Source organism: Ochotona princeps, chromosome 9 (assembly GCF_030435755.1).
Source record: "Ochotona princeps isolate mOchPri1 chromosome 9, mOchPri1.hap1, whole genome shotgun sequence".
NCBI lineage: Eukaryota > Metazoa > Chordata > Mammalia > Lagomorpha > Ochotonidae > Ochotona > Ochotona princeps.
Genome location: NC_080840.1, coordinates 33,322,499 through 33,348,164, shown reverse-complemented (window position 1 = coordinate 33,348,164; position 25,666 = coordinate 33,322,499). Strand labels below are relative to the sequence as shown.

General features: G+C 37.0%; 1 protein-coding gene across 6 annotated transcripts in view; it reads left to right on the top strand.

Moving 5' to 3' along the window:
• Positions 1-25,666, top strand: part of VPS13B (vacuolar protein sorting 13 homolog B) — a 657,044-nt gene that overhangs the window by 114,049 nt on the left and 517,329 nt on the right. For all 6 annotated transcript variants that reach the window (XR_009246065.1, XM_058668587.1, XM_058668588.1 and 3 more), the window contains exon 17: positions 22,645-22,826. Coding sequence is in view for 5 of the 6 variants with exons in the window: in XM_058668587.1 (XP_058524570.1) it covers positions 22,645-22,826 (182 nt within the window). In the remaining variant the exon portion in view is untranslated. The remainder of the gene's footprint in view (positions 1-22,644; positions 22,827-25,666) is intronic.

Here is a 25,666-nt window from a genome sequence, read left to right as displayed (position 1 = left end):
TATAGTAAATTTGCAGTTAAGTTTGTTGATTTAAATCAAGACTTACGATATGGGTCTGGTGCAGTGGCCTAGTGGCTAAAATCCTTATTTTGAACGTGCCAGGATCCCATATAAGAGCTGCTTCTAATCCTGGTGGCCCCACTTCCCATCCAGCTTCCTGCTTGTGACCTGGGAAAGCAGTCGAGGATGGCCTTAAAGCCTTGGGTCCCTGCACCCGTGTGGGAGACCCAGAAGAGGTTCCAGGATCCTGGCTTCAGATCAGCTCAGCTCCAGCCGTTAACGTTCACTTGGGGAGTGAATCATTGGACGGCAGATCTTCCTCTCTCTCTCCTCCTCTATATGTCAGACTTAAAAATAAAGAAATCTTAAAAAAAAAAAAGACGATAGAATTCCTTTCCACCATTGGAAAGAATATGTTACAAATTATTGATATGTTCAAATCCTTAGTCTTTGATAGGAGTAACTTTGAACAGTTTTGTTTATCCCAAAGGAAAGCATTAATAAAGCATTTGAAGTATAATTTGTATAGGTTAAAATTCATGTTTCATTATGCAATTCATTGTTTGTTAGTAACTTTACTCAATGATGGGGCTGTTACCATTAATTACTGAAAGTTGGTTTTAATACATTTTTATACCTACTCACATTTAATTCCTTTATCTGTGTCTGGTAGTTACTAACCTACCTTCTGCCTTTATACAGTTGCATTTTCTGGCCTGTAAATGGGAGTGTATGTTATGTGATCTTCTGTGTCAGGCCTTTCACTGAGTGGTTTTGAAATGACTCAACATAGCACATGTAGATAGCTAGCTTATTTTTGATTCTGTGTCTTTGTCATTTTCTTGTTCAGGCTTACAAGTCACTATCCTTTCCCATATGCACAGATGATTAAATTCCGGTTTTGAAATCTTGCTAGCATTTACGTTGGAAACTGTGGGAACTTTGTAGAAAATCTTTTTTTCTCTTTCTTCATTCTCAAATAAAGTTTGGTGTGTTTTTTTGAGACAGCATCAAAGTGGGAATGGTGTTTGTGCTCCTTTTCCCGGTGGTTATTTTCACTGAAATCTTGTTTAACTATAAGCTTTGAGTCTGGCAGAGTTTTCTAGGCATTTGTCAGGAAGATGAATGGAACCTGCAGTGGGACAGTTTTTTTGTTTTTAAATTTAAGTTTTTGGTAACTAATCTTGAAATCGTCATTTTAGGGCTTTATCAACTTTGTATTTTGACTATTGTTTTTCCTATTTGCAGTTGTCACCGAGTACCTAGTGTGTGGTATAAAATGGATTGAGCTGGAATTTAGTTGATCAAACATTTACTTTGTAGATGAACTGATTTTTGAAAAAACCAGTACTTTTAATCAACTTTTAGGAAGAAAAGCTAACTGAGCCACTTAAGTTTAATTACCTTTTTTGGTTAGTCTTTCTAAAAATAAATGAAGCTTTACTATTTTAATTATTCCAGCAATTGTACAGACTGTAGAGTGATACATACTTTTGGATGCTATCATCTGAATATCTTCCATTTTTATTTATAGTAATATAGATGATTAAATACTGGAATTTTGTTGTGTACTTATGGGTATTTGCCTGTTTGGGGCAACAGGAAGTGTGAATATTAATATTTTTAACTGAATACTTAATTTTTTGCAATTTCTCAGCGTACACTTACTGTATTTGTGTTAAGTCTCTGAAGTAATTTAAAAACATATACCATAGACCCTTGATGACACCTGAAAATGTGTATAACCTAGCAAGCATCAACTTTTTAAGTTGTCTAGGATATAATTATAGAAACTCCTTTAGTGGTTTTGCTATATTAAGTATGCTAATATTTCAGCAACATTGTTTTCATTTTGAAATTAAAATTTTAAAATGCATTGAAATTTCACTTTTATCTATATAGATGAGTGATTTTTAGAAAATGCACAGTCATGTGAAAACCCCACCAAAATCAAGATACAGAACATTTGTATCACCCTGAAAATTTCCTGCTGTCCCATTTCCAGTTCATCAGCCCTTTCCTGTCTTCCTGCAGTCTCTTACCTTCCACCTAGGGTAATTGATGTGTTGTGAGGCAAGTATGTATTTCAGCTTGCCACGTTGTAGAGTGTGAGTGGGGATTTCTGGCAGTCCAGTGTTCTTCCTTTGTTCTTCATTCTTTATCCGAAGCCAGCTGGTGATGGTTTCTCTTTATTAGGCTATCTGGGGTTCTGCTGTTGCACAGACTGTCAGAGAATGAGGCACGTAGCATTCTCAGTTTTTATGAAAGTATTCAGTGACTTGATTTTATATACATAAGCATGCTTTGATTTCATTCCACTGAGCATCTTCTGTGAAGTTAATTAAAAAATAGTTAATAAAAATGAAACATAAAAATACAGCTTTTATATATGAGATAATGAACTCTGGTATTTTTGCAGAGTAAATGAAGTAGGATACTTTTTAGACAGGAAGATAATTTTTAGACAAGAATAACCTTAAAAATTTAAAATGGTTATATATATATTGTTCAATTTGATAACTTTATTCCTAGTGATGGTTTGAGTGAACATGAACATTTTACCTGAATTGCAGTTGAGGCCTGAAATATTATTTGTTCATAGCAGACAGAATAATTTTGCCATACAAATCTATAGTAATATTTATACTTAGATTTCTTTTGGGAGATTGGTACTAGAAATGAATCTGGTCTTTGTTTTTATTTTAGATATTCTTCCCTGGAATGGTGTTAATGATTTTTCTGTGGACTTGACTGAACTGAATGGTTTTAAATTAACACCTATACTTTAACATTTTTGTAGAAAAATGCCTTCTGAGTAATCTTTATATGACTAATAGCTCAGAGTTTTCAATTAACACTGAAAACGGTTAGTTCTGAACATGTTTTTGTCAGATGTCCTTGTTTTTTGTCCCCATGCTAACTTGCAAAGTCACTCCTAGGCTCATTTGAGATGTAAATTAGTTACTGTAAATGCTTTGCTACATTATAGGTAAGGTCAATCGATTATGAAGTTAAAAATGTTCATTTGTATGGTTAATGTCTTTCATTTTATTATAAAATACAGTAATTATTTAGAATATTAGTGAAGTCATAAAATATTGGAGAATCTGGCCAGACTGCATATGCTACTGGTATTAGTACTTCTTATTTCTTACTGTGTTTTGGTTCTGATTTGATGTGTTTAAGTATGTGACCAGTTGAAAATATGTATGTTCTAGTTTTTAAAAAGGTTTATATAATACAGAATTATGTGTATGTAATTGTAAGGATATAAAGAGCATAACCTTAATCTCTATCAGTTTAGTTTTCCCTTATTTTTTTTTAAGATTTATTTATTTTTATTGGAAAGTCAGATATACAGAGAGGAAGAGAGACAGTGAGAAAGATCTTCTGTCCAATGATTAACTCCCCAAGTGAGCTGCAACAGCCGGTGCTATGCCGATCCAAAGCCAGGATCCAGGAACTTCTTCCAGGTCTCCCACGCGGGTGCAGGGTCCCAAGGCTGTTCTCGACTGCTTTCCCAGGCCACAGGCAGGGAGCTGGATGGGAAGTAGAGCTGCTGGGATTAGAACCGGTGCTCATATGGGATCCCGGGGCGTTCAAGGCGAGGACTTTAGCTGCTAGGCCACGCTGCTGGGCCCTTCCCTTACTTTTAAGTTCATAATATAAGACATTTGACATGTTAACAAGCATGAAAATGTTGGATCAGTGAATAGAATTTCTTTTGATTTGGATTTTGGAAAATCTGATGCAGTTTTATGATCGGTTGGGTGTGAAGTGGTATAGGCAAATGTGATCCATTTTCTAATTCCCTTGTTTAAATAAGTTTAGTAAAATTCTTTGTTTATTGGTGTGCAAATTACCATTTGCATTCATTTTCAGACGATTGCCTTAAATTTTATCGTTGAATATTGAATATTATTACATGTTGGCTGTCTTCCTATGAGATTTTTTTTTTTAATATTTGGTTTTGTCTGTGTGCAACAATGGAGACTGTTATCCCATGACAACATTCTGTTTTAGTGACAGTATCTTTTAAATATGTCTGTGTTTCATTAGTTTCTGGGAGATTGAAACTTAGAATTCTGTTTTCAAAAGAATTGTAAGTTGTGAGTATATTTACTAAAGGGGGATGTCTTGGTTACTATTTACTGAATATAGCTAAATCATTGTTTTTTTAAAAATCACTGCCTTTAAATTTCTTTAATCATGTTTTGATGATTAATGCCTTTTATTAGATTAGCTTGAAGTTTATATAAGTAAACAAATTTCACAATACAGATTTAGGAACATGATGTTTCTTACCCTATATCTGCAACCAAGTTTACTTGTTTGACTAATTCTTGAGAGTTATAATTATGTTCTTCTCACTACTATAGTATTTTGCTTTTCATAGCTGCTATAATAAAGATTGTTAAAACATTTTGGGCACCTCCAAGATTGGGCTTTATCTAGACTTGTCTGGAAATGTTTTGTTATACTCTCCCTCCTTGTCTTGGTTTGCTTTTTTCCCCTTTTAATACATCTTTCAGCATACTGTTTCTCTGGGATATAAGTTAGTTAATTTTCACCCTTCATATGTTGCTCTGATAAGCTTTGGTAATGAATCACATCCTCTGAACATATTCTTTGTAGGATAATGCCATTTCTCCCAGTGCTTTTTGTCTTTTTTTTTTTTTTTTTGTAAAGCCAGATTTAGCAAAAAGATCCTCAATGAGCTGGTTCATTCCCCAAATGGCCGTAATGGCTGAAACTGAGCCCATGTCAAACCAGGAGCCAGGAGATTCTTCTAGGTCTCTCTCATGGGTGCAGGGTCCTAAGGATCTGGGCTATCCTTGACTGCTTTCCCAGGGCATAAGCAGGGAGCCTGGAAGGTGGAGAGGCCAGGCCACAGACTAGTGCCTAAATGGGATTATGGCACTTGCAAGGTAAGGATTAGCCAATTAAGCCACCACACTGAGCCCTTCGTGTGCTTTTTATAGGCAAAATTTTCTTTGGTTTATGTCACTTCTTTTGGCTTTTGTCATTCTTTTGTTTTAACATTCACAGGACCTCTGTATTCATTGCATCTATGTGGGACCTGAGTATATGTTGACTTGTAGCTTGTTGTTTTTCCAAAAATTTTACCATATTTTTTTTTCTGTGATTTCTTTTGGGTTGTAGATTGAGTAACAAATATTTTAATTATTAGAGAGAAATTTTCCATCCGCTCCCTGCAATATCCATGATTTGAGCTGTTCGAAGTCAGGTTCCAGGAACACAATCTCCTACATGGAGACAGGAACTGAAGTATTTGTTTACCTGCTGCCTACCATGGCACATATTAGCAGGAATTACCTAGCAGCTTGTGCTGAATGCCTGCCCTTCATTGTGGTTTTAATTTGATTTTCCCTGATGAATAGATACAGGTCCTTTTCATGTGTTTAATGTATCCATCTGTGTTGAGTGCCTGTTGAACTTGTTTGATCTTAAAGGGTTGTCTTTTCTTCTAAGATAGGAGAGTATTCTTTTTAAGTGTTTTAGATATAAGCATTTTGTCATGAGTTGGCCATTTGATGCATAGGTTAAGGTAGTGTGTGGGATGTTCACATCTCAAATAGAAGTGCTGGGGTTCTGCTTTCTGCTCATTCCAGGTTTCTGCTAATGTATGCCCTAGGCAACAATAAGTAATGGAACAGATACTTGGATCCTTGCCACAATGTGAGAGACCCCTACTAAAATTCTGGTTCTTGGTGTGAGGCTTCCTACTGTTCCTTCTTCAGGCTTTTAGGGGCATTTGAGGTGTGAGCCAGTGGATAGTGGCTCTGTCCGATTCTGCCTTCACTTCTGTTTGCCTCTAGATTAAATAAAATTAAGGAGATGCATTGAGAATAAGACTTTTCCAATTTCAAATTGGTTAAAAACCCCATTGATCAGGTAAACAAATAATGGCATATTTATATCATTGTATGCAACCCATTAGTAAGATACAATGAGCTAGTGAGAAACATAGTGTGTATCATTAGTTAGATAATGATACTGAAGTTTATCACCTGTGGAGGAGACACAACCGTGAGAGGAAGATTGGAGGTTTCAGAAAAAACTCATGATTTTTAATATGAAGAGATGTCACATACCTCTTTGTTCATATTGTAGCCATTTTCTTTTTAAATAGCAGCAACATTGGATAGAAGTTAGACAGTAGGATCATTTCTGTTCTGAGACTTGAAATTTTTAAAAAAATTTCTTTATTTTTACTGGAAAGTCCAGATATAAAGAGAGGTGGAGAGACAGAGACGAAGACCTTCTATATACTAATTCACTCCCCAGGTGGCTGCAACTGCCATAGTTGAGCTTACCTGAAGCCAGGAGCCTCTTTTGGGTCTCCCACATGGGTGCAGGGTCCTAAGTCTTTGGGCCATCCTTAGCTGCTTTCCCAGGACACAAGCAGAGAGCTGGAAGGGAAGTGGGGCTGCTGGGACATGAACCGATGCCTGTATGGGATCCTGGCGCTTGCAAGGTGAGAACTTTAGCCAGTAGGCTACTTGGTGGGGCCCTGAGGCTTGAAATTTTTAAAAACATATCCTTAAGTATTTTCATCTACTTAAAAGGCAGAGTGACAAGAAGAAGAGATATTCTGTATGTTGGTTTATTCCCCAACGGGCCTCAATAGCCAAGATGAAGCCTGGCTTAGAATTGCCTCTGTGTCTCCATCTTGTGTGTCAGGGATCTAAACACTTGAACCATCATCTACTACCTTCCAGGGAGCATAAACAGAAAGCTGGATGGCAAGCAAGGAAATGGAGCAGGCAGGACTCAATCTGGCTGTGCTATATGCGATGTAGATGTTGTAACTTGTGGCTAAATGCACTTAGCCATGACACACTCCCCAGTCCTGGGATTACTAACATACTACCTTTTTATTGTTGATAGTTACTGATGTTTTTATGTGTTAGTGATTTATTTAGTATTTCTTTTTTGGAAATCCTTTTTTTTTAGTTTTATAAATTTTATTTTTGGTAATTTTTACAAATATCATGAAAGTGCAAAGAGTCAAGGGCTAGAGGAAAGTGAGTGAGACCATTGTTTTGACATTCTCTTTTGCTTCCTTATCTGGGAGGAGGGGAGAGTTAAGGGGAGAAGTCACACCAAGCTTCCCAAGCACCCCAGGAGAATCCTTTCTTCTAATGAAATGTTACTATGGGATATAATATGTAGAAAGTCCAAAATGCAAATTCATAGATGGAATTATGTCAAGACCCAGCCCAGTATGTTGTGTTTGGTTTCTACATAGCAAATGTTCGAATGGACAATGAATATCAATATGTTGGCATATTAGATGTTCACTTCATAAAAAGTTGTTTTAAGCTATATTATTATATACTATCTAATAGTATTTAATACTTAGTGTTTGCTTAAGAAGTGTGCATATATATTGAGTGGTGTTTTTTTTTTTTTTGCCAATAGTATTTCAAAGTGTTAATCTTAATGATCGAGTGAGACTGCAGGGACAATAGCATGCTGTGCAAGTGCTAAACTGGGAACAAAATCACTTCCACCTTAGTGCATTGCACTGGTCCCCCAGAGAAAAAGTTCCACCATGGCATTCTACAGGTTTCACCTAAAATAGGTCTGGGTGGCCAGGAGGTGTTGGCAACCACCAACAACCCAGTTACTTAGGATAGCTGGTATCTCCTAATCCGGGGCAATGCTTGTAGCAGAAGTGGGAGAAAGGTGCTATAGACAACAGTGTGGCCACAGCGTGGGATCACAGTAGGGCAAAGAATAGTGAATGATAGGCTGGGGCTACAGAGGGAGTCTGTGATGGAAGCCTAGCACAAGAGCCCAGACCTGAAATTTAATAGAGGGAGTGGCACAAACAATAACAAATGAAGAACTGGGTGAAACCCAATCAATAAAACAACCCTTAGACCAGTGGGTAGCACAGCTTAGAAACCTTTCTTAAGGAGAAGATCATGCTGATCAGAGTTGAAATGAACAAGAGCAAAAGAAGAGACAGACTCACAATGAATATTACTGAAAATTCCCCTGCAAAAGCCTCTCCCAACCTCAGAGTTAACTGAGGAAATGGAGAATATAGAATTCCGAATAGTTGTTATAAAGTTTCTTATCAACAATGAGAAGCACGTGTAGGAATTTAAGGAATATGTCACACAGGAAATAACAATACTTAAAACAAAATCATGCCGAATAAGTGGAAATGAGTGATGCAACAGAGTAAATTAAAAATTCGGTGGAAAGTCTCAATAATTGAATGAAGCAGAAGAAAGAATCTCAGAATTGGAAGATATTTCCTGTGACAGTGGAGAAACAAAGCTGGAAGCAGGGTTGGATAAAGCTAAAAGTTTTCAAGAATTAAGAGATACGATTAAAAGGCCAAATATAAGAGCTATTGAAGTTCCAGAAGGCACACAAAGAGAAGATGGATTTAAAGGTGTATTCCATGAAATAATAAATGAAAAATTTGCTAATTTGGAAAAGGAATTGGGAAACAACATCCAGGAGGGGCATAGAACTCCCAACAAGGTTGATCATAAGCGATCTTCACCACGACACATGATTTAAGCTCTCTTCAGTTGAATATAAGGAAAAGATCCTTAAATGTGCAAATTGAAAAAAAAAGCAATTGATGTATAGAGGAACCCCAATCAGACATATAGCCCACCTCTCAGAGGAAGCTGTACAGGCCAAAAGAGAATGGAGTGACATATTCGATTCTAAAAGAAAAATTTGTGAGCCCAGAATAACATACTCTGTAAAGCTTTCATTTGTTTTTGAAAATCAAATACAATTTTCCACAGTAAGTAAAAGATCAAAGAATGTCTCTTCCAGACCTGCCCTACAAATGATGCTTAAAGATGTTCTCTTGATGGAGAAAAGAAAAAACAACTGCCAAATCCAAAGGCAAATGTGCAGAGAATCCCATTAAAAGGCCAACAGAAGACTAAGAGAACAACCCATTGCTAAAATGACTGGACTAAACTGCCACCTGTGAATGTTAACACTGAATGTAAATAGCTTAACTCAGATATCCTCAACAAAATATTAGCAAATAGGATCTGAAAGTATATCAGGCAAATCATTCATCTGAACTAGGTGGGATTCATCCCTGGCATGCAGGGATGGTTCAACATTCGTAAATGAATATTTGTGATATACCAAACCAACAAATTAAAAAATAAAAACCATATGATCATCTCAGTAGATGCAGAGAAGGCTTTTGATAAAATCCAACACCACTTCATGCTGAAAACCTTAAGCAGGAGAGGCATACAAGGAAGATTTCGTAACAGTCAAAGCAATGTACAAAATCAAAGGAATTGAATTGGAAATGAGCTAAAATTATCATTTACAGATGACATGATTCTTTATTTAGGAGAACCAAAAGGCTCAGTTAAGAGACTATTGGAACTCATAAGAGACTTTGCCAGAGTAGCAGGATGTAAAATTAGTGAACACTAATCAATGGCACTAGTGTACACAATAATTCCATGGCTGAGAAATTGTAATTATAATCTCCTTTAAAATAGTGGAGAGGAATCTTAAATACCTAGGAAATAATCTAACCAAATATGTGGAAGACCTCTGTGATGAAAACTATAAAACATTAAAAGAAATAGAAGACACTAAAAATTGGAGAAACTTACCTTGTTCCTGGATCAGCAGGGTCAATATTATCAAAATGTCCATATTACCAAAAGTAATACACAGATTCAATGCAATCCCAATCAAAATCCCAACATTCTTCTCAGAAATAGAAAAGATGATTCAAAAGTTTATCTGGAAACACAAGAGACCATGAATAGCCAAAGCTATCCCAAAGAATTGTTCAAGATAGTTTTATTGAGGTATGTATTACATAACAGAAAACTTACCTGTTTTAAGCATATAAATCAATGGCATTTAAGTTAATGTTTGCTACTCATCATAATCCTATCACTTCAATTCTCTTTCTCATGGTTCATCACTGTTCCCACCCCAACCTCAGAGTAACATACTTACTTTTTTGTTAAGGCTATGCCTTTTCTTTTAGGTATTTTAGAGTATGTGGTTGTTTTTATATGTTGAAATCTGTATCAGTCTTTAATTTATATTGCTGGATGTCACATTTAGCACTCCATCTCTGTAGATTCCACAGCTGTAGATTTAACCAATGGCAGATCAGAAATGTTAAGTGTATTACATCTGAGTATGTGTAGTCTTTTTTACCTTTAAAGACATATTTACTCTTGCACGGCATAGTAGTAGAGAAAGAGAGGAGTGAGTTAGGGAGTGTGGACAAGAGGGAGTCGTGTCCTCTATCTGCTGATTCATTCTCCCAGTGGCCTGAGTCAGGCTGAAGCTAGTAGCTGGGAACTGCATCTGAGTCTTCCATACTGGGGCAGGAACACAAACATTTGAGCTATCTAATGCTGTTCGTCGAAGTACATTGGCAGAGAGCTGAACTGCACAGATCTGAAGCCAGGAGCCAGGAACTTTTTCCAGGTTTCCCATGTGGGTGCAGGATCCCAAGGTTTTGGGCCATCTTCGACTGCTTTCCCAGGCCACAAGTAGGGAGCTGGATGGGAAATGGAGCTGCAGGGATTAGTATGGGCACCCATTTGGGATCCCAGCGTGTTCAAGGCAAGGACTTTAACCAGTACACTATCACGCCGGGCCGTGCATTATGTTTTAAATCAGATTTTATTTAAAGTAAATCAGTTGATGTACTTAGGTCATGGCAATTACTATACCATTTTTTACGCAGTACTTGAGTGTCTTGATTTTTAGTATGGGAAGAAGGGTCTTGCCTGCAGTCTGACATGGATACTGAAGTATGATACTAATCCATTGCATGATTAACCATGCTTTGTGTATTTATCCACTAGTTAATAAATTCTTGAGTTGGTTATAGTTTTATTCCTGCTATGAGTAATGCCATATGGATTGTTAGTTTTTGTGCAGGGTTACATTTTCATTTCTCTTACCATAGAATTGTTTAACTACTAGTGTGGCAATTGCTACTCCAGTGTGGCATCATTTTTTTTTTTTTGAGGCTTTGAGAGCCATTTATTTACACTTGAAGGCTGCACGTATGTGAACATACTGCAGTGTGGCATCATTTTTACATTTGTTCCAACAGTGTATGAAGGATCCTGTTTTTTTCAGAGCCTTGACAGCATTCACAATTTTGTTTTTTGACTGTGCATTCTTATGCATTTGAAATACTATCTCATGGCAGTTTTATTGAAATTTATTTTTTAATAGTTTATTTGGAAGGCAGAGATCTTGTATCCCTGGTTCATTCTCCATATGGCTGCAGTGGCCATGGCTGGGCAGATGTGAAACTGGGAGTCAAGAGCTTCTTCTGGGTCTCCCATGGGGATGCAGTGACACAAGCACTTGGACCGTCATTTGCTACTTTCCCTGGCCCGTTATCGGGGAGTGGATTGGAAATGGAGTAGCCAGGATTCAAACTGGTGTCCATGTGAGATGCTGGGGTCACAGAAGAGAATTAGCAGGGTACAATTTGTGTTTAATAGTGATTTTAAATGATGATTTCAATTAAAATTTATATATAACAGTTAATACTTGAGATAATGTTGAGAAAGGGATATTCTGACATAGTACTCCTGAAATGTGCTCATTTGCTGCGGTATCATACATATGTTAAATGGACCATGGTAGATGCTTATGTATTCACATAGAAAAGGCTCAGTCATCTAAAAATGTTAGTTATAAAAAGGCAGATACAGTTGTGTGTATTCCTATTAAAATCACAAATGCTCATTTGTATACTCATCAGTTTTTGTGGCTATTTTTGGAAAGTGGAGTTGGAGGAAGGATAATTTTTATTTTATTTACCATTTGATTCTTAAAAATGTTTTTATGTTCAGTGAATGTTGACCTTTAAGTTGTCATTGTAAATATATATGAAATTCTTTTTTAAAGTTGTTATCAATTCTGAGTTAGCAAAGTGTTGTACTGATACTAGTTTGGAAAATTTACTAATCTTGATTTATAGGATGTATATTTTTTCAGGAACCCTTTTATACGTTGAATTTTTGCATTTGTGAATTTCACATCAAGTCTTTAGATCCAGCTGTTAGAATATTTCTTCAGTTGCTTTGAGGTGTGGTTGACTGTGGAAGAATGGATAGCTGTTCTTTAAGTGTATTATATGGCAAACATTTTATGATACTCCTATAAAGTTAACTGGATTGTTTAATTTTTCTGCCTTAGTATTAAGAGTACAGTTCATTTTTTAAAATTTTGATGGAATAATTTCTTTTAAGAAATAGTCATCCAGAAATTTCTTGAGCTGTGTGCTTGTGAGTAAACAGTACAGACAGACTTCTTTTACAGCACTTGTTAATTAGGGCATATTGATTCTCACTCTATGCTACCATACATTTCAGGCCTACGTGCTCTTGTTACTTTCAATTTATCCTGGAGTTTGTCCAAGTTGAGTTTTAATGAGTTGTTTATCCCACTAGTTACACTAGGATTTATTTTTCTCTAGAGAGTAATGTTTGAGTTGATAGTTTAAAACCTGTTCTGTGAAATTAATACATGTTTAGACTTAGAATTCTGGATATTTCTAGATATGAGAGATGGGCATTAAGTTAATTTATATTAGTCAACTAATGTTAAAATAGATTCAATAATTCAAAAAATGCAGTGAATCCATAAGTTAGATTTTTTCTGTGAATTTATATTGAGTCTTAGTTTAATGAATGTGGAGCAGTATAAATCAGAAGAACTACACATTTATTGTAGTTTTAATGGATCCCTCAGATAGTTTGAAAAAGTATAAAAGCTATTGATGTTTGAGAATTTCTTGAGCAGTATATTTCTTTGAATTGAATAGTAGATACATGACTACTTGGTGCTGACATTTCAGAATTGACAAAGCCAAGAGAAAAAAAATGGTACTATTATATTAATAGTTTCAATAGCAGATACATTGTGTAAGATATCTTCTTTTTGACAGATCATTTATTATTTGTTTTAGATGAAATGCCACTAGGTTATGTAATATAAATATAATGAAATATACTTTTATGATCAGTTATGACTGAAAAGCAAAGCAGATCCAAAGCATGTTATATGTGCAGGTTATAATTAGCCTATTTTTAGTAAAATCTTTTGTAATAAGTGAATTACTATTTGTATTAAATCAGACTAAGAAATTACATCTGCCCTTGGGAATCACTAAAATGTAGAATAAAAGTCTTCACAAATTTGCATTTGTTGAAGTTCTGTTTTCAGTCTGTGTTACCCTTTTGGGAACTATTTATGTGGCATATGATGGACTGAAAGTTAGAATACGATATACAGTAGCTGAGTTTATTGTGAAGTAGTAAAGACCCTCTTGTATAAAGAATTCCATCTGTAATTTACCTTACAAATAATTATTGCGGTAGTTAAAACAACACAGCTTTTGCTACAGTAGAGGACCTCCTAATTGTAATAGTATACCTGAATGAGAACGAAGTGCTTAGATTAGCTGTTTGTTCTTATATAGAGGAAGAGTTCCCAGTTCCCTAATTGTCTTAGTATCCTACTAATGTATCTTTGTGGGAAAGCTTGCAGCAAGGTGGGCTGCTGCTGCTTCCAGTCCAGCTGCATGCTGATGTTCACCCTAGGAGGATGCAAATGACAGCTCAAGTACTTGAGTCCCCACCACCCACTTGGCAGTATTCCTGGCTTTATCCAGCCCCGGCCCTGATTGTGGCAGGCATTTGGAGAGTGAACCAGACAGTGGAAGCTCCTGCTCTGTCTCTGTGTCTTTCACTGTAACTTTCAAATAAATAAAAATAAATTTCTAAAAATTTAAAAAATTGGGGCAGAATGAAATAAGCCATGTTAAAAAAGACAAATATATTTTAATTGGAGTAGTTAATAATCAAGAATATAAAAATTATGTGCATGTTAGATTATTTGATATGCAGTTATCAATATGGCTTGACTGACACATAAGAATGTATAAGTATTTCATCTTAATAACTTAGAAGCATTTAAAAATCTGTGAAATTATTAGCAACTGCATGCTACCATAGTATTAGAGATTTGATTTTTCAGTGTTCTAACAAGTTATTGAAAAATGCGTAAGTAGAAATTATTTTTGAAGATTTTGAACAAAAATTCAAGAACATAGCACAGAGGGACAAGACGTGATTTCTTTTAAAATTTTTGTTGCAAAAAAAAGGCAGAGGGCCTGACACAGTAGCCTAGCAGCTGAAGTCCTCACCTTGCATGTGCTGGAATCCCATATGGTTGCTGGTTCTAATCCTGACAGCCTTCTTCCCATCCAGCTCCCTGCTTGTGGCCTGGGAATTCAGTCAAGGACTGAAAGCTTTGGGACCTGGAAGAGGCTCTTGGCTTCAGATTGGTTCAGTTCCGGCCATTGTGGCCTCCTGCGGAGTGAACCTCAAACAGAAGATCTTCCTCTCTGTCTTTCCTCCTCTCTGTATATCTGCCTTTCCAATAAAAATAAATCTTGAAAAAAAAAAAGAGTATTTTGGTACGCTGGTTTCCTCTCCAGATGCTTGCAGTGCCCTGGACTGGCTTGCATTCTCTGTTTCTCATACAGGTGTTAGGAGCCCAGTTACTTGAGGCAAAACTGTTGCCTTTGGGATCTGCGATTGGAGGAGATTGGATGGGAGCAGAAACTCAGATACTGTGATGTAGGATACAGATATCTTAACTGGCGTTTAGTCAGATGCTTACTATAGTATACCTGGCTTTGAGTAGGAAATTAAGCCTAGAAACAAATTTTAACTTTTCTAAAAAAATTATGGAGTTTTATTTGCAAGACAGGTTTTACAGAGAGAAGAGAGTAAGGTCTTCCTTCTGGTGGTTGACTCCTCAAATGGCCACAGTGGCTGTAGCTGAGTTGATCCACAGTTGGGAGCTTTTTCCTGGTGTCCCACATGGGTGCAAGATCTCAAGAACTTGGGCCATCCTCTGCTCTTTTCCTGGGCCATAAGCAGGGAGCTGGATCTGAAGCAGGGCAATTGGGACATATATTGGCCCCCATGTGGGATGCTGCACTACACCACTTCGCCAGCCCCATTTTTGAATTTTTCCCCCGGTAAAATTAAATTGTAGTTTTTGCCAGAATTAGTTTTTTTCCCCTACATATAGTATCTTAATTGCAAAATATCGAATGTAGGGTTTAATAGTCTGATTTGTGTTGCTGTTACAGAATTACTTCAGTGACTTAAGATCACTAAACACTTTGCGTAAGTATTTGTGCTGAACTTCACAGTCAGGCAGCATCATTGTTTCAGCCCTCTGGCTCCCTCAAGAAATGTATGGCACCTTGGTAGGAGCATGAGGGAGCAATCTCGTGGTGAGACAGGAAGGAGGAGACGGATGAGGAATCAGACCCACTTGTCTTGTAACAACCTGCTTTCTGGGACACTGTTAACTTCTACCAGATTGGATCACATTGCATTAATCCCTTCCGTGGGCTCTGCCTCCAAGATCTAATTACCTTTAATAGACCCTGTCATCTACAGATTCTACCGTTTTAATACTGGCACATTTACAGTCAAGTGTTTTATGTAGAAATTCTTGCAGGATAAACCCATAGGATGAAGTTAAGAGATACTTAAAAATGCAGTAAACCTGGGTAATCAAGCCCTGTTGAATCAGAGTTAGATGGAATCTCCACTGAATTGGCATAGAAGTCCTGTTGAGCTATTTCTTATAGCTAGAAGTCATAGAAAACCAAATGAGTGAGCACCTTATCAAATGAATACTTAGGCTTCTTTGTTTTTGGTTTGATTTCCCAGACCCATTTCCACTGCAAACTGTTGCGTCTGCCTGAAACACTTTACAAATATATTTGTCTCTTAATTTGTTTTAGGATTTCTCAGGTTTCTGTCCTTATAGTAAGATCTAGGTACTATATATGAAATTTTGCTCACTCAGCAGCAGTCTCGTTTCATCTGTCTTGCTCTATTTGTATTTTCAGTACTGTTTATAACTTATATAATTAGATTGTTAAAATTGAGTCCTGCATTGGTGTGTAAGCTGCTTGAAGACAGATTTTTAATTTTTAATTTTTTTTGCTGTGTTCATTGACAGTTTAAAATTGCTAAATCATTTCAAAAATAATAGAGGGCTACAGAATAGGCAATTAGTGTTTGCTGGTATTTTTTAGAGAACAGCTTCAACTTGAATCTTTTTTTTTTCTTTTTTAATACATTTTTTATTATTGTTATTACTTTATAATACAGTTTCATATTCCCTTATCCCCTCCCCAGGTCCCTCCCCCCAGTTCCGCTATATCATTACTAACATAAAGTTCTTCATACTCAGTCATATGTCCATCATTGCGGGCACGGACAATGGCAGAGAGTCCAGAATCCTATTGTCAAGATATAGTAAACAGTTTCATTGTAAGTCCATCTTTGTCTGAAAGTAGAAATGCATGCCACACTACATCCTCACATCTGAATGTTAGTCTCCATTTCACAGCTACCATACATCCCCTTAAATGAAAAGTCATGATTCAAAATCAACAATAGAAAGAAAAATAGAAATTTACAATGCCATGAAGTTAAATAACATGTTACTAGATATGACAGTCTCCATTACACAGCTGCTGTACATTCCCTTAAATGAAAATTCGTGATACAAAATCAACAATGAAAAGAAAAATAGAAATTTACAATGCCATGAAGTTAAATAACATGTTACTAGATATGACAGTCTCCATTACACAGCTACTATACATCCCCTTAAATGAAGAGCCACAAAACAAAATCAACATCTGGGAGAAAAAAATTAGCATCAAGAAGTTAAATAACATGCTACTAAATGACTAATGTGTAGCTGAAGAAATGAAAATCAAGAACCTTCTTGAAGAAAATGATGCCACTGCATGATCTGCGAGTCATTGAATGATTTAATCAGAAGGAAGTGTTTTGAAGAGATGAAACTGACAGAAAACAAAACCCATGTGATATAGTTTCTGCTGATATTTGTTGAAGTGAGTCTCCTCCAGACAATAAAAAGATGGGTTTTGATTTTTAATCCGGTGTACTAATCTATGACGTTTGATTGAGTTTAAGCCATTTACATTCAGAGTTTAATATACATGGGTGGTACTTTGGTCCTGTCATTTTAGGAATGGGTTGTTCATTGGTTTAGTCTTCTGTTGTCATTTTACTGGGATGTTCTTCCCATTTGCCTTTGGTAGGTACTATTCCTCTTCTCTGTGAAGAGAACATCTTTAAGTATCCCTTGTAGGGCAGGTTTGGAAGAGGCAAATTGCTTTAGCTTTTCTTTACTGTGGAAGAATTTTATTTCATTTTCAAAGACGAAAGAAAGCTTTGCTGGATATGTTATCCTAGGCCAAAAATTTTTTTCTTTTAGAATCTGGAATATGTCACTCTATTCTCTTCTTTCCTGTAGAGTTTCCTGTGAGAGATCTCCTGTGAGCTTAATTGGCTTTCCTTTATATGTCAATTGCTTTTTTTCATGTGCACATTTAAGGATTTTTTCCTTATGTTCAATTGAAGAGAGCTTGAAGATCACATGTCGTGGTGAAGATCGTTTTTGGTCAAGCCTGTTGGGAGTTCTGTGCCCCTCCTGGAACTTGTTTCCCAATTCTTCCTCTAGATTAGGGAAATTTTCCTTTATTATTTCACTAAATACATTTGCAAACTCAGCTTCTCTTTCTGCACCTTCTGGGACTCCCATAACTCTTATATTTGGCCTCTTAACAGTGTCTTTCAATTCTTGGATACTTTTTTCGGCCTGATCCAGCTCTGCTTCTAGCTTTTTATTTGCTTTCCCCTGATGACAGGAAATACCTTCCAATTCTGAGATTCTTTCTTCTGCTTGCTTCATTCTGTTTTGGAGACTCTCCACTGTCCTCTTAATTTGCTCCACTGTGTTCTTAATTTCTGATATACCAGCCTTGATTTGATTTATTGCTTGCTTAAGTTCTTTGAACTCTTGCATGAGCTTCTCATTTTTGATCAGAAGCTTTAAAATGAGTCTTACGGATTCTGTGTGCCGCATTTTCTCGATGTCTTCCTCAGTTAACTCTGAGGTTGGCATAGGGTTTTGCTCCCTTGCAGGGGAGTTTTCGGGACTATGCATTGTGCCTTTGTCTCTTCTTTTGCTGTTGGTCATTTTACTTCTGGTTAGCAGAGCCTTCTCTTTGGGACAGGTTTCTAAGCTGTGTCACCCACAGGGCTACAATGCGATTTTACTTATTGCAATTGGTACACACCTTTTTGCTTGCAGCCACTTGTGCCAAAACTTCCAGCAAGATCCAGGTTTGGGTTCTTATGTCAGATTTCCACGGTGGTCTCCACAGCCCCAGCTCTTGGCTCACCACTCTCCACCTCCTGTGATACCGTGCTGAGGCTTCACCATTGTCTCTGCAACCTTTCTCCCACTTTCAGTTGGAGCATGTCCCAGGATTAGAGAGACACCAGGTGTCCTATATAATTAGGTTGTTGGTGGCGCTGATCTTGCCAGAACATGTTGGACGTTAGGTCTGGTTGCCACACGAACCTATTTTGGCCGGTACGATGCCACAGTCGGTATTTTCCTGCGGGACCAGCGCAATTCACAGAACTTTGTGAGTTCTTGCGAGATCAGCACATGTGCAGTTCACTATTGTCCCCTGCAGTCCCAAAGCTATTGGCACAGTGCCCAAAATGGCGCCTGATGTACAACCACTAAGGTTCTTGATTTGTTGGCCGTCAGATCCGAGGGCTATCCCAGACCTGCTCTGGGTAGAACCCGTAGAGTGCCATGTCGTTGCAGTTCACTGAGACAGAAATGAGCTCACTCCTAGCTCAGCGCATGCTCCATCCTCTCCCTTGCCCTTTCCTCTTTACACAAAATGGCGCCCAATTCAGCTCTAGGAGTCTGACTGGGCTGTGAAATCCACCCTGTTCTCACACTGCCCGTCTGAGATCTGCTGCTCTCTCTCTGCTCCTGGTCAAATCAAATGGACCAGCAGAACGGACAGTTCTTTGTCTCGGTTCACCTCCCAAGCTCCTTCCCACCTGGTTGCTGGTGGAGTTCTGGCTGCTGTGGAGTTCAGATCGCCGTGCTGGAGTATCAGTCTCTGCAACACCGCAGTGTTGTGTCCGCTGCTTTCCTGTGTCTGTCAGTCTCCAGGTTCCACTCTGCTGCTGTTCTGTCCTTTCCTACAACCTGAAATATGTCCTCTCTGCTTCATCCTGATTCAATGTTTTTTCCGTCTGTATAAACGTGTCCTTACCCTATTCTGCCATCTTGATTCTCCTCAACTTGAATCTTGAAAAGAGTTATGTTTAATCTGGGACATAAGTAGATAAAATAGCAACAAGTATATCACAGTTTGTCTTTATGAACCTTTAAAAAAAAAAACAGACCCCAAAACACTACAAAGTGAAAACTCAGTCTTGGCTCTGAGGACCTGCAATGGTAGGAAGTTGGAATTGGGAGGTAGAGCCAGGAGTCCAGCCCCGATGCTCTGCTGTGGTGATGCAGCCATCTTCACTGGTCTCCCAAGTACCAGGCTAAACACTCAACTTTCTTTATATTCTTAAAGTTGAAGGTTTTCTTGAACTCTTAGGTCTTTGCATTTTTAGTTTTTTTTCACATTTAGAAAAATATGGACATTGTTTGCATAAGCATTTTTCTACTTCCTTCACCTCTCTATACTTTTCTGGTACTGCATTTGTGTTATTAACCTACAAATCATTAAGGTTTTGTCTGTGTACTCAGTACATTTTCTTCCCAGGACCTTGATTTCTTGGAGCAGAGAGACTTGTGGGATATAACTTACAATGATAGCATGAAAAAGGAGAAGAATTTTTATCTATTTTTTGTTCTGTATACATGAATGTGAAGGTTTTCCCCATTGGCTTCATTCACACTGTGCTGAATCCTTGGGCAATGCTAATTAATATTTATTTTTATTTTTTTAAAGATTATCTATTTTTATTGAGAAGCAGATTTACAGAGAGAAGGTATGACAGAGAGGAAATTCTTCTGTCTGCTGATTCACTCCCCAGGTGGCCACAACAACCAGCGCTGAGCCCATCCAGGAGCCAGGATCGTTTTCTGGGTCAGTAACGTGGGTGCAGGGTCCGAAGGCTTTGGGCCGTCCTCAACTGCTTTCCCAGGCCACAAGCAGGGAGCTGGATGGGAAATGAAGCAGCGGGGACATGAACTAGCACTCTATGGGATCCTGGTACGTGTGAGGCGAGGACCTTAGGCACTGAGCTATCATGCTGAGCCCTTAGTATTTATTTTGAATTTATGTCCATAGCAATGGTTATCATAAGTGGAGTCGGAAGCTTTTGAGGTGACAGGAGTTGTATAGGTCTCTGTATGTGGATGTGATTGGGAAAGTGATAAATCGTTGAAGTTTGTGAGGTTGAAGAAACAGAAGGGTGACTAAATCCATCTCAGTAACATTCTAAGATGTACTTTTGCTCTGGTACAGGATTTTTTAAAAATTTTGATACGAGGGAGAAATTGTGTTTATTTTCCTGTATCTAGCTAATTTCACATAAGTGTCTTCTGATTCTTCATCCATTTTACTGAAAAGTCTTGATTTCATTCTTTTTCGTGGCTCAGTAATAAACCATTGTATATACATGCCACGTATTTACTCAAGCTTTGATGGGTCCCATGGTTGATTCCATATATTAGCTGTTATGCATAGTGCAACAATAAACAGAGTGTGCAGGTATCAGTTCAATATGATGATTTAATGGTTTTGGAATATATGTTTCAGTGACATTGCTGGATCATCTGTCAGTTCTGTTTCCAATTTATTGAGGAGTTCCTATATTGTTTTCTGTAGTTGCTCTAAATATTTTCATTCCTGGGCCTGGCGCAGTAGCCTATTGGCTAACGTCTGTCTTGAACGCACCAGGATCCTTTATGGGTGGTGGTTCTAATCCCGGCAGCCCTGCTTCCCATCCAGCTCCTTGCTTGTGGCCTGGGAATGCAATGGAGGGCGGCCGAAAGCCTTGGGACCCTGCACCTACGTGGGCGACCTGGAAGAAGCTCCTAGATCCTGGCTTCGGATTGGTTCAGCTCCAATCTTCCTCTCTATCTCTCATCCTCTCTGTATCAACTGCCTTTCCAATAAAAGTAAGTAAATCTGCAAAAAAATTTATATTCCTACTCACCGTGTTTAAGGCCTATCTCTACCTCCTCGAGCGTTTTTACTTTTTGAAAAAAATCAGTAATTTTAGTGATGTCTCATTGTGATTTCGGTTTGTATTTCCGTGGTGGCTAATGCTAGTAAGTATTTTTTTTCGTCTTTGTTGGCCAGTTATATTTTCTTTGAGTCATGTTTGTTCAGATCCTGGCTCGTTGCTTAATGGGATTGCTAGAATGTCTGCTGTTGTGTTTTTTGAGTTCTGTATATTTAGGATATTAATTATTATTGAATTAAAAAGCTTACATGTATTTTCTCCCTTTCCATTGGTTCTCATTCTGTTGTTTCCTTTGCTGTGTTTCTTAGTTTGTCATCTGTTTTGTCTAGATTTGCTTTTGGGTTTTGGTTTCTTACTCAAAAAATATTTTCCTTTCCTAATGTTGTTAAGTGTTTCCCCTACATTTTGTTTTATTCATAATCTCATGTCTTACATCTAGGTCGTTGGTCCTTTTTGAGTTTATTTTCATGTACAGTGAAGTAGAAATCTGATTCATTCTTCTACATTGTATATCCAGCTTTTTTAACTATATACTTTATTGATGGATTAATAGGTACAAAATGTTTAAGCAATACATATCTACAAGTAGGACCTGTGTAATAGTTAAAAGATGAATTAGCTTTTTTGTTAATTTTTACTAAAATATGTGTGGAAATTGCTTAGGAGGAGAGAAGGTTTAAATTTACTGTTTTGGAGTTTAACTGTTCAACATTGCACAGCCCCGTTGGTTGAGGGATCTGGTGAGAGTGGCAGTGGTGTGGTGTGTATGGAGGTACATTCACTTGGTGAGTTGTGAGGCAGACAAAGATAAGCCCCAATTAGTCCTTATAACTTGCCTTCCAGGAGACCTACCTTCTGATGGCTTGCTTCGAATGACATAAAGACATCTTATAGGCCCGATTTTTATACATAAAATGTATAAAACTACCTTTACTTGATTTTTTTTTTACTTTTTTTTTTATTAATTATAATGCATTATGTGACAGTTTCATAGGCTCTGGGAGTCCCCCCACCCCTCCCCACGCCCCTCCCCCCTGGTGGATTTCTCCACCTTGGTGCAGTATTACAGTTCAAATTCAATCAAGATTCTTTCCCTGCAAACATATACCAAGCATAGAGTCCAGCTACCTTTACTTGATTTTAATGTTAGTCATTTACTAATATTTTGAGGATCAAGCCCTCAGTACATGGACCTTTGATAAGCAGCTATCATTCTACCATAGCAACTAGTATTATTTTCATTGTTACTTTTGATAATTGACTTGATTGAGAAATTATAGTTATATATAATTCTATATATTCTAGTTTATATTTTATGTTATTTTAGGTTTCTAAAGTGGTGTTACAAGATTTAATTTACTTCACAATATTCTGAATGCAAATCCTTACTTTGTGTGCAGACTGATTTATTTGTTCAATCATTGTTTATAAGCCATTATACTGTTTTGTTATTCTATTACTTGTGTAGGTCTAAAAGATCTCAGATTGCTGTAACTGAAGGTATATTTGAACTTCCAAATCTCACAATTCAAGCTACAAGAGCACAGACACTTCTGCTGCAAGCAGTCTATCAGAGTTGGTCTCATATTGGGAGTTTTAGCTCTTCAGGAGTAAATGAAGCTTTGATGAATGAAGTCTTCCAAAATACAGGTAAGAGCACAATATTCTTGTCAATGCTATGGAAAATTTGTATGAATAGAGACTAGTACTTTATCATGCAAATCCATATGTGTACTATGCTCAAGTTGTATTATGTTTTTTTGAAAGTGAACATTTTTGACTTATGTCTAAAAATCAAATTATCTTTTTTATTTTATTGGTTTTTTTGTTACAATTTAGTTGGCAGTGGGCTTTCCCCTTCATCTCCCCCAAATTTCTTCCCCTCCACTCCCTTCTAAATTCATAATGTGTGTCCATCGTGAATTTTCCCAAGTCCATCATGCTTCCACTGGAGTTTCTGTCAGCCGTGTAGGAGACTGACAGTTCGTTGTAGGTTAATTCTTGTATCCTGAGGCCTTTAATGAGGTACAATGAGGATTAAGACTTAGTTTTTTATGGGCAGTACTAATAACAGTGATACAGGGGACTTTGACCATCTAAGGTGATTATAAACAATCAACCTCTTGTGGATAATTGATTAATGAATTATATCACAAGTTCTTGTTACATTTGGCACGGGTAAGTGAAGTAACACTGATTAACACAGAGTAAGATTCACATATGGTATCTCTAGACTTGACATATAATATATATATATAAATATAAAATATTATATTATATTATATTATATTATGTTATATTATATTATATTATATTATATTATATTATATTATATCAAATCAGACATGGTATCTGACCTTTTGGGAATGGCTAATTTCCCTTAGCATAATGGTCTCTAGGTTGGCCCATTTGGCCACAAATTAATGTATTTCATTTTTTTTTAAATCGTCGAGTAGTATTCCGTAGTGTAGATGAACCCCAGTTTCTTTATCCAGTCCTCTGATGAAGGGCACTTAGGTTGCTTCCATGTTCTTGTGATTGTTGATTGTGCTGCAATAAACATTGGGGTGCATGTTGCTTTGTCATGTAACAAGTCTTTGGGATATATTGCTAGAAGTGGTATTGCTGGGTCATATGGTAGGTGAATTTTTAATTGCCTAAGTGTTCTCCATACTGAGTTCTGTAGTGGCTACACTAGGCTGCGTTCCCATCAGCAGTGGAGTAGGTTTCCCTTTTTTTCCGCACCCTCAGCAATAGGTGTTGTTGGTAATTTTCTGTATATGGGCGATTCTTTCTGGTGTTAGGTGGAACCTCAGTTTTGTTTTTATTTGAAAAATTGAATTATCTAATACATAAATTAATACACCAAGTTTTAAATCAATACATCTAATTTTGCTAGCTGACAGAAATCTCTGGCTATGTTTTGTATTTGCATGAAATCATTTTTCCACTCAACTCTAATGTAATTTATTATTTCTGCTTGGATGACATTTTTTAAAAAATTTATTTTTATTTCTTTTTAAATTATTGTCATTCTGTGATACAAGTCCATATTTCCCCTTTCTCCTCCCTAAATCCCTCCCAACCACCGAGTTCCCCTATATTGTTGCTATAGCATAGTTCTTCATCAACAGTACATGTTCATAATTGTGGGCATGGACGATGGCAGAGAGTCCAGCAACCTATTGTCAAGATACAGCTAACGGTTTCATTAGTAGTCCATCTTTGATCTGGAAGTAGAGATGTAAGTGCACTGCATACTTGGATGACTTTTGAGGAGACCAGTCTGTGTATTTGAGATGTTATCTACAGTTTGATTATTCTGGTAAAGTGAAAAAAATGCTGTGGAAAACACTTATTTTATATCCTATGTGAGTTAATTATCTGTTAAAATTTGTTTGTTGATATCAGATATATTGACTTAATTTTTATAGTTTAGTAACAGTTAAGCAGAAAACTTAGTCTTTTTTTTTAATTGGATTCAAAATAATCATTTATTTGATCTAGTTGGTGAGTAGCATAAAATGCTGAAGCTATTTTATTGCCAGGTTAAGGATTCCATAATGGATGGTGATTAGTGAGACATGTATTGTTTAACCCAGTACTTGTTCACTTGTTGTTGTCAAAACATTTGGAGGTCTTTTAATCCCCTGAATTCCATTTCATTGTTTGCTTATATATTTGTTGTCGTTTTGAATGATGTTCATATTAAATGTATGATGTTCTTTTTTGACTCATTTCTTTTTCTTATGTTAACCTAGTTTTTAATGGATTGCTTTTGGTTTTTATCTGAACTGTCTCTTATAGTCCTTTGCTTATAATCTGTCTTTCTTTATGGATTAGATGTTTGCCTTAATATAGGATATAACGGGAGAAAAAGAGAGACAGAAGTAGCCCTAACCAGTTAATTGTTCCCCAGATCACTGTAATGGCTGAACTGTGATTGGGCCAAACTGGATCTGGGGGCTGGGAATTCAGTCTGGGTGCTTCATATGCAGGGCAAGGTTGCAACCACTTGAGCCATCACTGCTGCTTCCCAGTATTTGCTTTAGCGGGAAGCTAGAATCAACAACAAAAGCAGGACTCAAATCTAGGTAGTATGACATGAAATGTGGATATCCTAGTTGGTGGATATTTCCAAATTGGTAATGTATTTTTTAACTTGTAAATTAAATTCAGTCATATGAATGTAATTTTGTTTTTGTTTTATAAATTTTTCTGTATATTTTTAAAAAGAGTTTTTTATCAGAAAGGAAAATATACAGAGAGAAAAAGATAGAAAGATCTTCCATCCACTCTCCATTGGTTTACTCCTTATGTGGCCGCAATTTCTGAAGCTAAGCTAATCCAAAGCCAGGAGCCAGGATCTTCTGCTGTGTCTCTCATGAGGGTACAGGGTCCCAAGGCTTTGGGCCATCCTCTACTGTTTTCCCAGGCCACCAGCAGGGAGCTGGATGGGAAGTGGAGACATTTGAATTTTCCAGGATTTC